This window comes from Pagrus major, chromosome 5 (assembly GCF_040436345.1).
Source record: "Pagrus major chromosome 5, Pma_NU_1.0".
Lineage (NCBI taxonomy): Eukaryota > Metazoa > Chordata > Actinopteri > Spariformes > Sparidae > Pagrus > Pagrus major.
Genome location: NC_133219.1, coordinates 15,879,393 through 15,893,890, shown reverse-complemented (window position 1 = coordinate 15,893,890; position 14,498 = coordinate 15,879,393). Strand labels below are relative to the sequence as shown.

The following is a 14,498-nucleotide window of genomic DNA, read 5'->3' as shown; positions in this document are numbered from 1 at the left end:
TTTAGTTTTAGAGTGACAAGTCCTCATCTAACTGTGTCTCTGATGTTCAGGTTGTTCAGTTGGCCATGTTACAGTTTTACCAGTGGATCAGACAGTTTTCATACTGGTGTCCAGTCTGAGACCAGTTCTCACTTTAGGCATGTTTGTTCTCTGCACAGTAGCTGTATACACCAATCAGCCACAACATTAAAACCACTGACAGGTGACGGGAATAACATTGATGATCTCATCACAATGCGATGTTCCGCTGGGAAACCTTGGGTGCTGGCATTCATGTGAATGCCACTTGACACGCACCACCCATCCAAACACTGTTGTGGACCATGTACACCCCCTCATCACAACAACACTGCAAACACTGCTCAGGAACAGCTCGAGGAACACAATAAAGGGCCCAAGGTGTTGACCGGGCATCCAAATTCCCCTGATCCCAATCTGATCGAGCATCTGGAAGACGTGCTGGAGCAGGTCTGATCCATGGAGCCCCCCCGCCCCCCCAAGGAACAATAAGATGAATAAAAATATATTATCAGTGCAAATATGAATGGTCAGACAACGATGATCTGTGTAATTGTGTGAGAGTGTGCAGTATGGAGTGTGTGTGTGTGTGTGTGTGTGTTGTGACAGTCCCTGCCTGTGTTGTGGACAAGTTACTGTGTCATACTCTCTCTCTCTCTCAGGCCCAGCCAGCGTGTGGCCATTTTTGCTTTGCTTTGCTTTGTTTAGTTTTGTTTTCGCACTACAATACCGAACACCTCATAATCTCACACATTCACATTTACACTACTGATAATACTGACTTACACACTCCACATTTGTTATCATTCGTTCTGTTAATTGCTTTGTTATAATAAATATTTTAAATTCTCTAAACCAGCAGGAGGATTATTCCTCATTCTGTGCGCACTGGTGAAGTCGCAGTGTATGCGGGTTGTCTGTGTAGGTGTGTATAGAAAGTGCATTAGCCCGCTAGGTCATTGTAAATATTTGAAATGTCTGATGTTGAAGCGTTCATTGCTGCTCCGTCTCAGGAGGCCCTGGATGCATGCACAAAAGAGCAGCTGCTCATGCTTGCTGAACATTATTCAGTAGAGGCTGTTGGAGACAAGCGTCTCAAAGAAAATATTAAAGCATCAATAAAATCAAAATTGGTTGAACTTGGTGTAATGGCTGAAGTGAAAGGGGTTTCTCATTTAAGTGCTACTGCCCTGTCTTTTCACACACATGGGCTAACTTTTGAGCAGCAAAAAGAGATTTTGATGTTGCAGATGAAACATGACAGAATAAAACAGGAGTTGGAAGTTAAAAAGCAGCTTGAAGTAGAGAAAATCTGCCAGCAATGTGAGAGAGCCAAACTAGATTTGGAAAGTCACCATTTGTCCATGATTAGAGATGGCATGTTGTCTGGTGAAGATCAGGTGCCCCGGTCTTCTGAGAGTCGTTTCGACATGTATAACTTGCGCTTGTTGCCACGCTTTAATGAAAAGGATCCAGATACCATTTTTTGTTGTTGTTTGAGAGCTTAGCTAAGGCCATAAAGTGGCCTGATGCTGACTGTGCCCTTATGCTTCAGGTTGTCCTCTCGGGGAAAGCACAAAAAGCATATTCATCTTTGAGCTTTGAAGATAGCTTTAGCTATGCTAAAATAAAATCTGCAGTGCTAAAGGCTTATGAACTTACTTTTGAGTCACACTCAGCCTGTTTTAAAAAGTCTTTATAATAATCTCAATTAGACACACCTCCAAAAGCTGATAAGGGAAGTAGCCGACCGTTTGTTGTTCCTGGTGGGTTAGAAAAATTATGCTGTCTTTCAGCATTTTTCACTTTGAAGTTTTTTGACAGTTAAAGATGATATTGACACTCTGTGGCCTGGAGTTAATTTCTCTGAACTGCATTTCTGTGAAACACAGAATCACACTGATCAAGTTTGATAAGAAGCAGTGAGAAATTACAGATTACAAGTTACAGATAATGGTTCTGTTTGTATTAGATTCACGCTGTCAGTGTCTTCTTATTTCTGCTATAGTACATGTGTTAACATCAGTTAAGACGGAATTACAGCTGCAGCTAATCATTCTAATCTCCCCTGCCCCCCTCAAAGTCACCAACGGCCTCCTCCTTTCCTGACTGTGGTCACCTCACCACCTCACTCTGATGCTACCTCCCCGGCAGACCACTGCATAAAGGAGCGTTGATGCCACCACAGTGTCATAAAATGTTCGTAGTAATCAACCACACCATCCTCTCCTCCCGCCGGGAATCCTCCATCAACATCACCAGCACTGCCCTCTCCTGGTTAAGCTTATATCTCATATACAGACTACAGTTCAATCCCTATCAACAGTTGCACCTCCTCCACAGCTCCTCTGTCCCAAGGTGTCCCCCAGGGTTTGGTGCTTGGTCCTCTCCTGTTCATCATCTACATGCCCCCCTTGGAAACATCACAAACACCGACATGGTCTCCGTTTCCACTGCTACGCCGATGACATCCAGATCTACATCTCCACCAAATCCATCACCACTGCAACTTGCTCCACACTGACCTGCTGCCTCACTGAAATCAAATCATGGATGCATGCTAACTTCCTCCAGCTGAACTGTGACAAATCTGACATGATCATCATTGGCCCCAAATCTCTCACCAAGACCACTCACAACTTCTGCCTCACCATCGATAACTCAACTTGGTCTCCGTCTCCACACATCCACAGCCTCAGAGTCAGTTTCGACAGCAACCTTGCTTTCGAACATGTCAATCAAATCACCAGAATTCTTCCACCTCAAAAACATAGCTCATCTCCACCTATCACTCTCCTCCTCTACTGCTGAAACTCTGATCCATGCCTTCATTACATTCAGAATTGATTACTGTATCTTATACGGTGCATCACCCAACGTCATAAATAAACTCAACTACATCAAGAACTCAGCTGCTCCCCTCTTCACCGTCTCCTGCTCCCGTGACCACAGCACCCCTGCTCCACCTCCACACTTCATCCTGCAGCCGCCACTCCTCTTATGCCAACCTCTTGTCTCCACCACTAAGGACCAAGCACTGGCCCTGATAAAGTCTTCTCCATAGCTGCCCCCTCCCTCTGGAACTCTCTCCCCAAACACATCAGAGACTGCGCCGACCTGACCATGTTTTGAATAACTTAAACCTACCCAGACAAGACAAGACAAGAAGCTAGACATACCGTCTTGACATGAACAGGCCATGCGTGGTGTTTCATTCAACATGTTCTAATATGCGTCAAGTTTCAAACAGGCCTCCTGTAAAAGTCCATCCTGTCTGTCTCTCAAGAAGAAAGGAGACACAATGGAACATCAAACATTTAATTTAGAACGATGAATGCACATATATTGTATTTCTATTTTCTATTTCACTGCCAAAGTTATGAAATGTTTTACCCTCCATCATTATCTTCCTCAATGTGTTCACCGTGTTGCTGAAGTTATGAACTGTTATTCCTTCATGTCTGTCTTTAATTTTTAGCATCAAAGGCGGCCGGTTGTCCTGAACATCATCCTGTCTGTCTGTCAACCCACACAGATCCAGTTGGACTCCACAAAGTCTGCAGGTTTCTTTGACAACAATAACATCTTCAAAAATCGTATTATTATTATTATTATTATTATTATTATTATTATTATTATCAATAAATCTCATGAGAAGATAACAAGTTTTGTCTTTGTAGTCACATGATGAACATCCTTTATATTTGTGTTGAACCTGGGATACACTGTGGCTTGCAATGAGTCAACACAGACCAAGACTACTCACATTCAAGCAAACTTTATTTATTAAAGTGATAAGAAGCAGTAATGCAGGTTGATAACATGAGATGTGAGCTCGCTTATATACAGCTCTGCAGGTATGCGTGGTTACTGGTTGTCAAGTCCAAGTACATACACCGTACTCTGTATACACTCTCCATACAGCGTTCGCCAACAGAATCACCTCCAGCAGGATTTCCACCAGCAGCTCATTCTGTGTCCCTCCGGTGAGTATTTTTGGTTCAATTCAGTTTGGGGACATAAAAATGGCACAAAGCGAAAACCACCTGTAGCACCAAAAATCTAAGATCTTCTCTAAAGCACCAATAATGAACATAAAAACACCAACAACAGGAAGTGTAAAGCAGAAAATGCTGTGGTCAATTTTCCCTGAAAATACCCAGAAAATGTTATTGTGCAATATCTCAAATTAAAAACATTAAAAATGTCAGTTATATCACATATTGTATAAAAGAAGTCTAAAAAAGCCTAGGGAGAACATGCATGTGAATAACGGTGATCACAAAATGATTATTTTGTCATCATGAGAAAGTGGTTTCGTCTTTAAAATAGGTATTTTTTATCAAGAAAACAAGCTTGGTATGCCAACATCACAAAAAATCTCTCCCCTGACCACGAGAAAAGTAGCAAAAAGGGAAAAAACTATATAACTACTATAATATAAAGGCCAAAACCTTTATAACCAACAATGTCATCTTTATCCCTGCCCTCTCTGACCTTTTGTCATGTGTGTAATTGATGAAAAGACAAAACTGCTGATTTAAAACCCTCAAAATTACCCTCCTTCAGCGAGATTTTACATGAAATGTAAAGATTAAATCTGCAAAGTAAATACAAAGTGAGTAACCAGCAACTCTAGTTGTCAGATAAATGTAAAGTAAAAAGCAGAACATTTCTCTGTAGTGAAGTGGAGGAAAAGTGCAATCTCCCGAGGCCTAGATGAAGAAATACTCAAGTAAAGCACCAGGATCTGGTTGCGCAACCTGTTTGTAAGTTCAAACTTTGCCTAGCCTTAGCTTAGTTATGAAGTAAGTGTTATAAAAAGTGGAAATAAATTCAACATGTATTGCACCGCACAAGCCTCTGATTAGTTGTTCTTACTAGTTCTAACTTAGTTGTTGCTATATATTTAAACCTACAGCTGTCAGATGTACTGTAAATGTGTTGCAAACTAACTTATCTGACATAGCTAATGTTAGCTTGCTATCACAAACTCCTACATGTAAACAGATATAAATAAAACAAACATATACCTGCACTCACAACAGATTGGCAGGTAATATGTTTAGTCCCCAAAAACTGTTGTCTTTGGAAGTTAAGTTACAGCTGCTAATGTTGCGGTTTGCACTGATGACTTCTAGTTGGACGCTGCTACAGATATTTCAGACAATGTGATTAATAAATCACCAAAGTTGTTACTAGATATTTTCTTTGTTTTATTAGTGCAACCTCATGGCCTGAATCACTAATTTTAAACTAGTCCGTAGTTATTAAGAACTCTAAAAGGACAACTAAGTAGGCCTAATGGATTTACAAACAGCTTCTGCAACCCAATCCCAAAAATCTGAAGTACCAGAAATGGAGTAAATGTACTTGCTCCCGGTGCATTCTTACCAACACGAACACCTGTCTCAGTAATTTGAAAAATGTATTAGTGAACCAGCTCAGTTAATTAGTATATCCTTCCACTGGCATCAGGCTTTATTTTGACTTGAAATAACCTGGTTTAGATGTTTTATGACAGTTTCAATAATCCGTTTCTGTTTTGATCTGGTTATAACTAAATTATTTAAGTCACAATCTTTATCTATCTCTTTTTTTAATCTTCAGTCTTCTTCTTTTCAAGCTCATATGGCAGAGTTCATCTCAGTAGCTGCAAGAAAGAAGAGAACAAACAAAATCAACCACTGATTTAAAGAATGACAAATATTGCTAGGTCTTGTCTACAGGTTGAAAATCTCTATGTTGTATCGAAGGGGAACAAGAAGGTATGAAGAAGTTGCAGATATTCTTCTGTCTCTATTTACCCAGATAATTAATGAATACATAAACAGCAGTTTCCTAGGGAACAGACCCCTGAAGTTGTTACATAAGTGGAATATATAATAGACAGTAAATGGATTTCTGACTTGTAGAATTGTTGTGTTTGCCTTGAAGGGTCCTCGTGGACAGTGGAACAGCCACTGCTTTTATATACCAGTAAAGACGCAGCTCTCCCTCGAACTTTCAGAAGGAGCCATGTCAAAAACCTTCCTCGAATTTTACATTTTACTTTGAAGGATTGAGGCGAAAGGGTTGTGTGGAAATGTGAAAAGTGGTCCCTCTGTAAAAGCTCAAATTTATAACTGGAGAAGAAGAAAGTGTGTCTCACCCTGTCATGGTGCAGCCAGAGACGTGAGCAGCGGTGCCGGTGTACTGGACGTCACAACGAACAATGTTGTTGTTAAAGTTGGACTCTGGAACCTGCTGCCTGGGATTTACTGTCACCTGCCAGGAATACACAACATAGCTCTAGTGAGTTCTTCTAGCGACTAATAAGGAATATATAGAATAAGACCAAGCTTATACTCATGGGAAACACAACTTATCTCTACAAATACAAAGCTGCTCAAAGCCAGGAGACTTTTGTAGCTTCCTGACCTTGAGGATGTATCTTCCTGGAGAGACGTCAGTGATGTCGATCCACTGACAGTCAATGTCAGCGTTGTAGGTGTCATAACAACCTGGACTCAAGCCCTGTACACACACACACACACACACACACACACACACACACACACACACACACACACACAAATATATAAATACTGCATCTACATTTTCCCTTGCTTTTTTATGACATTTATTTGATATTTGAAAACGTAGTATTAGGTTAATATAAGCCTCCAGAAAATGATTCAGGTAAATAAAATGTTTTCATTCCACATAAGTAGTGTGTGTGAGTGTGTGTGCGTGTACCTGAGTGTGTGAGGTGCAGGCGAAGCGGCGGTAGTATCCCGGGTCACAGGAAGTGTCCTCCAGACAGAAGCTTGCCTTGTGACCCTCAGCCACCTGCCTCTGAGTCTGGCTGTCCAGCAGCTCGTACAGGCTGAACTCGTCCATGCTGTGGAAGTGACTGAACAACACCACAAAAAGACAGAAGTTCATTTAACAAAGACACTCATACAAGTGTTAAGGTGCTAATGCTGGCTCCTACTAGTTATACCTACTTATGACAGCTGTGCCACTCCCAGGCATATCGAGGTTTACTGGGCAGGAAGTCAGCTGTTCCCTGGTTCTTCACCCTCTGAGGAAACCTCAACAAGACTCTGGTGTCATAATCCTGAGTATAAGCGGAGGTACTGCAGGAGGAGAGGAGACAATTTGCCGGTGGAATAGTTATTATAGGAATATATCAACATTTATGCATTATATTATACCATACAGATTAAGTTTTTCATGCTTATGCTTATTTAAATCAATTAAGTGTTTAATGCTGCCTATTTGATAAATATATTAAAGTTTATCCTTTAGGTAAAACTAGATTAAAGAGTTGTAGATGTGTTTCTTTAATTCTTGTCTTCTGCAATACCTGCGCAGCTACAGTATGGTTAGAGTTAGGGACAGGCAGTGGTTATGGTATGGTTAAAGTTAGGCAGCCAAAACGCTCATGTTAATTGCAGTTCTGTGGTGGGAATCAAACTCAGGCCTCTTTCATCAAAGTCAGACCTACGACGACCCACATTTTTTTCACAGTTAGTACTATACACTTGGCAAACTCTTCACTGTTCTCCCTCTAAAATCTAAGTGCCTCTGATAAAAGTCTGTAGTCCAGTGTTTGTCATCTTTGCCTGATAATCAGAATGATTTCTCATTTTCAGTGGTCTCGAAGCAAGTTAGTGTTATCTTACCTGGCGAGGCAGTTCTCCTCAGCAGCACAGCGGAGGTTGTACATGGGCATCCTCTGGATGTAGGTGGCGATCTGGATGTAGTACGGATCAGGAACCAGATCAGGAAGACCTGCACACAGGACAAGAATACACAGAAATTAAGGGTCATATCAGTGAAGAGAGACCTCTGGTCTCTGATTGGCTGTTCAAGCAGCAAGCAGACAACAACATAGCTGTGTCCCAAATCAGGGGCTGCATCCTTCGAAGGACCCGGTCTTTGCGGCCTTCGAAGGCGAGTCCTTCGGAGAGACCTTCGAAGGCCGCGTCAACCGTTGTTTAATGGGACGGTCTAGCTTTCGGAGCATTTCCTGGTTGCGTCACCAGATGTTCCCGCCCTTACCCTTACATCACGATTTCTGCCACCCAGGCCCGCGAAAGTGACGATCTACACCACTTGATGTCGCCATTTTCTTTCTTTCTTTCTTCGTTTTCGGGCGTGCAAAGAATCTTGGGATATGGGAGGCCACGAAGGATACTAGTGGTGCATCCTCCAAAAAGAAGGAAAAGAAGGCCGCATTTGTGGGGAGCATTTGGAGGAGCCTTCGAATTGGGACGGCCTTCGCGCGGCATTGTGACATAATTGGCCTTCAAATGCGTCCTTCGAAGGATGCAGCCCCTGAATTGGGACACAGCCTGTATCTCAAGTTTTGCTGTGTTCCTTTAAGGGCTGAGAAAATTCCTCTACTTCTCAGTGTCATTTCAGTTTCATTTTATTTGTGTTTGTTTCCCTCCTGTTTTCTTGTGCTCCTCACCAGCCTGATTTTCCCTCCACACCTGCACTGCATCTCCTTTGTCTCCCAGGCCTGTTTCTAGTGTTTTTCTGTTCATTCCCCTCACCTGTGTCTCTCCGCCTCACTCCACCTGCACCTCATCCCCTCGTTAGTCTAGTCTCTATTTAAGTCCAGTCTTTAGTTCAGTCTTTGCCTATTTCTGTCGTGATCCGTTGATCTTCCTGCCTGCCATCTCCTGCATTTTGGGCCACCTTCTCTGCTCCAGTGTGACATTCAAGCCAAATAAACAATTTAAAACCATCTTGGGTTAGTTGGAAAATCTATCGTCCCAAAGCTGGAAACAGGCTGTTTTTCTGAGCTCATGAAAAGTTGACTTATTGAGATTTGTGATTATCAGCAAGACAGTAACAGAGCATATGATGATCTAATAGAATATGATGCATTACTGTAGATTAAACTATCCAACAGTTAATAGAATAGTTTAAATGAGCTCAGCCTTAAACATCAGCTGCAGTAAAATGCAGTGTACACTTTGATGAAGCAGTAATATTAATCTAAAAACATCGGATATAATAGGAAAACACTGAGAGGGAACATTTTACTGCACAATGAGTACTTTTGCTATTGATACCATTAGTAATTGTAGCAGATATTATCTACTTTTACCTGAGTAAGGAGTTAAGTGCAGGAGTTTACCACTGCTGTGCTGGTTATAACTGTTTTGTTGTTTCACCATTTTTTAGGACATCTGCTATGTTTGCAAACAAGTCTTCCATCCACTGCTTGTGACATTGACTTGACCGACAGTTACATGTACTACAGGCAGGCAGATATGGGAGGTTAGTGACACAATGGAGACAATCCTTCCCCCTCCATGCATCTGTCCATCCTTATGACATCACAGGCGAATGGGTGTGGTCCATTTAAATGTGGCTCCTGGTTTTACTTAAGCTCACTCAGTGCTCGTTAAGACACCCTGGGAGCACAGGTTTTTATTTCTGAAAGATTAAATTCAGTGGAAAAACCTCACGGTAGATTGTAACAGTGTAGGCTATTTGGTGTTGGTTTCTTTAGCATTTAAAACGATCAAAATGAATGAATATTATTATTATTTTTAAAAAAAGATGAAGCCTGAATTTAATGACAGGCATGTAAAAACATCTGTCTTCCACATGACAGAGATTACTGAGCTACAGGAAAAATAACCTATAAAAACTGACATGTAAACACCAGACTTTTATGGCATTGTACAGTTTAATGGAGGATAAACTATAAACGTTGTGGAATAGAAGACACTTAAGTTTGATTGAATTAAACAGAAGAAGCAAAAACAACAGAAAGGAGCAAAAGCTAGTCTCGTACCGTTCTGGTGGTAGCTGGTGCCGTATCCGTGCCGGGGTGGAGTCCTGGGTCTGGGTCTGTAGTACGAGTTGTAGTAGTTGTAATAGGGATAATAGTTAGAAGCCTTGTATGGGTCATAAGGATCGTCTCCGACCATCATGTCATCCCGTCGGACCGGGGCAGAGTCTCCGTCGCCTCCGGCGGGCGGCTGCTGCTGGCGCGTCATCGCGCGCAATTGCGCAGCGCTGCTGGCGGCGGGGACCCGCGGGGAGCCCCGGGACGCGGCGGGGGCCGTGTCGTTACCGCTGCTGACGACCACCACAGGGTTACTGCGGCCGGGTGACGCGGCTTGCCTCCTGCTGGACGGCCGGTATTGAGAGCCGCGGCTCAGGATGCTAAAAACCTGCCCGTTATGTTGCCATGTCAACCCCCGCCGGAGCGCATCACCTGCAGCCTCCTGTGTGTGCGCCCGCTCCAAAAGACCACACAGGAAACATAAATGTGCAAAAGACAGCAACAAGGCGTCAAAGGAGAGTTCCCTCATGATTAGAAAAATAAATTATTACGTTTAAATAATCTGCGAGAAAGAAACTAAGTTCTTCCTCCTCCCACACGCACTGCCGCCGATCTGGAGAGGTTCTCTGAAGTATTGAAGCTCAGCAGATACCACTGTGGAGAGAGAGAGAGAGAGAGAGAGAGAGAGAGAGAGACGGGGGGGGGGGGCAGACAGAGAGAGAGAGAGAGAGAGAGAGAGAGAGAGAGAGAGAGAGTTACTTAATCTGCAGTTGGGTGTGACCTTGACCCTTTCAGTCTCAAAATGAAATTTAGGATCAGAGGGATCATTTCTGTCCCATCTGGAGATTTTTTATTTTTCAGCCTCACAAATTACAGTTCAGCCAAACCCAAACGGCAGCAACAGCCTGGGAACACCTTGTCACAGCTGCATTTAGCCACTTTGATCCAAAGAGGCAACTGTTTGGAAAGTTTAAACTTGAGTCCTGTGAGGTGATCCCTAGATTTAAAAAGGATGACATTAGGCGTTTCAGTTGTCATTAAGGGAGTGAGAATGTGTTGCAAATGCAGAGTGATGTTGCAACTTTCATTGAAAATAAACTCAATGTGTTGATTGTGATGGATTGTCTTTTTGAAGAAAGCTTTATACCCTGTACAGTGATTTGGTCCCTTAAAGTAAAAGTGTGCAGCTTGGGCAGCTTTTTTCTTTTGAAAATCTTTAAAAAGTTCTGACCTATTGTTTTCTCTCCACAGAATGACGTGTAATTATGCTTTGGCCTCAAAACTGTCTCAGGCTAATTATCTCTGTGGTCAGAGCTTTTCTCTGATTTCACACCGAGTACAGAGGACACTCAACTGTAAGTCAAAAGTACATCGACAGGGTCCACACTGGTTAAAAAAAGACCTTTTGTGCATTTTTAACATTATTTTAACTGCTTTGTGATGAATTATTCTTATTGGCTTTAATTATTTTACTGTTTCATGAGGTTTTGTCAGGTTTATGGTATTATAACCTGTAGGCCTCTGCAGCTACTGTACATGTTCAGAGAGTATTGTAGAATCCATTCAAGATGCTTTTTATTAGTTTTATTGAAGAACTGACGCCCCCTCTCCCCGCTGAGCACTCAGGATGCTTTAAAAACGCTGAAATTGAAGCACTTACCAACTGGGAAGTTTCCTCCTCTCAGAATACTGTAAAAATAAAACAACACAGAACCTGCCACCCACATGCTGCACATCGCACACACACACACACACACACACACACACACACACACACACACACACACACACACACACACACACACACACACACACACACACACACACAAACACAGCTTCAATGCATTCCCTTTAAACTGATCCATTTCAAAGTTACTTCACACGGGTTTTGCCAATATGGCGCTTTAAATGAGTTTCATTCATTCAAAGGAGTTGACAGAACCTCAGATAAAATGGTGCCAGTCAGGTACCTTCATCAGTGGACTGTTTCAATTTCTTCAACACAGAATATAATAACATCTACCTTCAAAGCAACATTATGCAACTTTTTTTCACCTTAACATAACAGCTTCAAAATCATTTTGATGGTAATGATGTCTCTGTCTCGGCCACTCCACCCGCATCACTATGTAACTTCAGTGAGAGGGTAGGATCACAGAGCTACATACTTAACTGCAAGATACAAGTTGTCAACACATAACATTGTCATGACGTAATGAGTTTTGGGGGGGGGGGGGGCACATCTCACAAAATGCTAATTTCTACATAATGTTACTCTAATGGCAACCCGGGGAGAAATTGTCTTTTACTGACCAAAATGCAATATACACCATAAAAAAATTACATGTCATTATAAAATAGTTACAGCAATTAAAACTTTTTTTTAAATTTCATTTTCAAATCTCATTCAAAACTCGTCATAAAACTGACACTTTGGGATCGTAGGACGGGTGGGGAGCCATCCCAGAGCGCCATTATTTGACGAATTGCGAGTGAGACTCAAAAATCAACTTTTCTTACAAATAGCACATGAGAGGAAATTCTAAATTACTCCTTTAGATTTCTTACAGATAAAAAATGAGCAACATCAACAGTGGTTGTATAGATGGTAATATCAGTGGGTGCTTCACAAACTGAGTTGCCATGACTTTTGTTGAGACATTCGTGGTCCCAAGAGAATGAACCCTGGTGACTTTGATGATCCTTTGAGGTCAGCATTTTAGTTAGAGTTTATGATTCAGTTCCTGCAGAACTAATGGCATTCCCATCAGCCTCAGCTGTAGCCTACTTTGGGTTTTGTGCTAATCATCTATCAAATGTTAGCATGCTGCCATGCTGAAGGAAGATGGTGGACAGCATGTTAGCATTGTGATTATGAGGATGTTAACATCTTGACATTAGCAATCAGCTCAAGTACCAGTTTGCCTGAGCCTGAGAGCGGCTAGCATGGCTGTGGACTTCATTGTTAAGACTTTGAGATGCTGATTATGTTTCAAATTTAAGAATTCTTGAAAACAAACCTGGAGTGTCAATGGTGCTGATCTGGAGCAAGATCAGGCTAAGACAAAATGATGTAAAGAGCTTATCAAAAAGGGCTTAAAGACAGTTCGTTTGAACCCTGAGCTTGTTTACAGTTTGTTGTCCTTGTTGTCCTGTTGCCTAATGTACAGAACACATACTTTAGGTTGTTTCCACACTTCTGTAATGAACCTGTTCACTGTTCCCTGGAGGAACAGCTAGAGCATCTGCTAACTCTTAGCTGCTTCATCCACGGTGATGACTGTTATTTCCTCTGCTCATTCGTCACTGTTTGTAACGAAGTCAGGGAGGGAAAATATATTTTTATGTCTCAAAATTAGCTTTTTAGACGGTCATGTCTTCTGACTTTGTATTTGTACAGAGAACTTGGAGATATTCTCATTCAGCAACATGAGAGACTCTCAATAGTAACATCTAGTGGCCATTAGGGAACTGCAGCCTAAAATGCTTAATTGGCTGAGCTGATTGCAACTTTTTCATTTGTAATGTGTCTCACAACACTTAATTTAATTTATGAATTTATAACTGTTGATTAGGCCTATATGAAAAAAGCCGACATTACTAGGAATATAAATAAAGTACACTTACAGTATGTGGTGTGCAGGATTTTGAGGGAGCTATGGGAAGAAATTAAATAAAACATTCATAATTATGATTTAATTAATATATAATCACCTGCAACATAGAATAAAAGTGTTTTTGTTACATTACAATGAGCCCTTTGTCTCTACAAAGGCAGCTGGTCCTCCTCCACTGAGTCTGCCATCTTTCTACAGTAGCCCAAACCAAACCTAGAGAGGGCCTTCTGTGTTTTTTGCAGCTGCCATAGGGGACAGTAAGACTAAACCCTAAATCCTAAATCCCACTCAAGTTGAATGTAGTCTGGGATTTCACCTGGTTATACCTGGGTTGTGTAACAGCAGAAAAGGTAACGCTCCATTGTTTCCTCCAGTAGCAGGAGGTAGCCACACAGCTAGCTTGCAGCAGCAACACGTGTACGTAGTGGAACCAATTTCTTCATGTTAGGAAAAAGTGATCAAGCTGAACAAAAGCTTCTTTTTTATGACATTTGTGTAAAGATCAAAGGCAGGCTGACTTTATCGCAGCGCTCTGCACTTCCCTTTCAGGAGTACAAGGCAGCAGCAGCTGCTGTTTCCAATGAGAAGCAGGTGTCGGCCTGATCTGAGCCGTTTATACAGCTTCATAATGAGGGCTGGCCGCCTGGAGGGGCCTCCTGCACACAGGACACATAAAGAGCCATGGAAACACCAGACACAATACTACTGGCCTTCATCACCACCAACATCGTCATCACTTTCAGTGTGTGTGTAGATGACAATGGACGACGGAGGAGATTTGTGATAATGGCACCAAATCACATACTTTACATTACATGAACTACATATGAGACACAATGTGTGCGGCAATATGAGTGAATGTATGTAAGTGTTTGTTGAGTATACCACAGAAAAACCCTCCACAGGCTGGCCTATAAAAAGGTGTTAAAGATTTGATGCAGTGATGTTTGTGAACGTCACACCTGCATTCACAAAATTCGACACGTGAGGAACGTGATTGAACTTAAATCCAACCATGTGTTAAACAACAGTATGCATGGTTAAAGAGGTTGAAAGCAGTCTTATTT

General features: G+C 41.9%; 1 protein-coding gene across 2 annotated transcripts; it reads right to left on the bottom strand.

The window, feature by feature from the left end:
* Positions 1–5,344: 5,344 nt before the first annotated feature.
* On the bottom strand, positions 5,345–10,343 carry LOC140996242 (protein-lysine 6-oxidase). 2 transcript variants are annotated; one of them, XM_073466568.1, is made up of 7 exons: positions 9,821–10,343; positions 7,689–7,797; positions 7,008–7,139; positions 6,757–6,913; positions 6,439–6,534; positions 6,170–6,285; positions 5,345–5,671 (listed from the first exon to the last, which is right to left on the bottom strand). In XM_073466568.1, exons 1-7 carry the CDS (start codon positions 10,341–10,343, stop codon positions 5,665–5,667), a joined length of 1,140 nt encoding a protein of 379 aa, XP_073322669.1. In that variant the 3' UTR covers positions 5,345–5,664. The 2 variants fall into 2 exon arrangements, with proteins under 2 accessions (XP_073322669.1, XP_073322670.1); XM_073466569.1 differs by lacking the exon at positions 9,821–10,343 and adding an exon at positions 8,480–8,487.
* Positions 10,344–14,498: the final 4,155 nt, after the last annotated feature.

Coding starts and splice junctions, on each gene's coding strand:
- LOC140996242 (XM_073466568.1), bottom strand. CDS start 10,343: ATGAGGGAACTCTCCTTTGACGCCTTGTTGCTGTCTTTTGCACATTTA. Junction 6,914..7,007: donor GAGTGGCACAGCTGTCATAA/GTAGGTATAACT, acceptor GGTGTTGTTCAG/TCACTTCCACAGCATGGACG. Junction 6,286..6,438: donor CAGGAAGATACATCCTCAAG/GTCAGGAAGCTA, acceptor TATTCCTGGCAG/GTGACAGTAAATCCCAGGCA.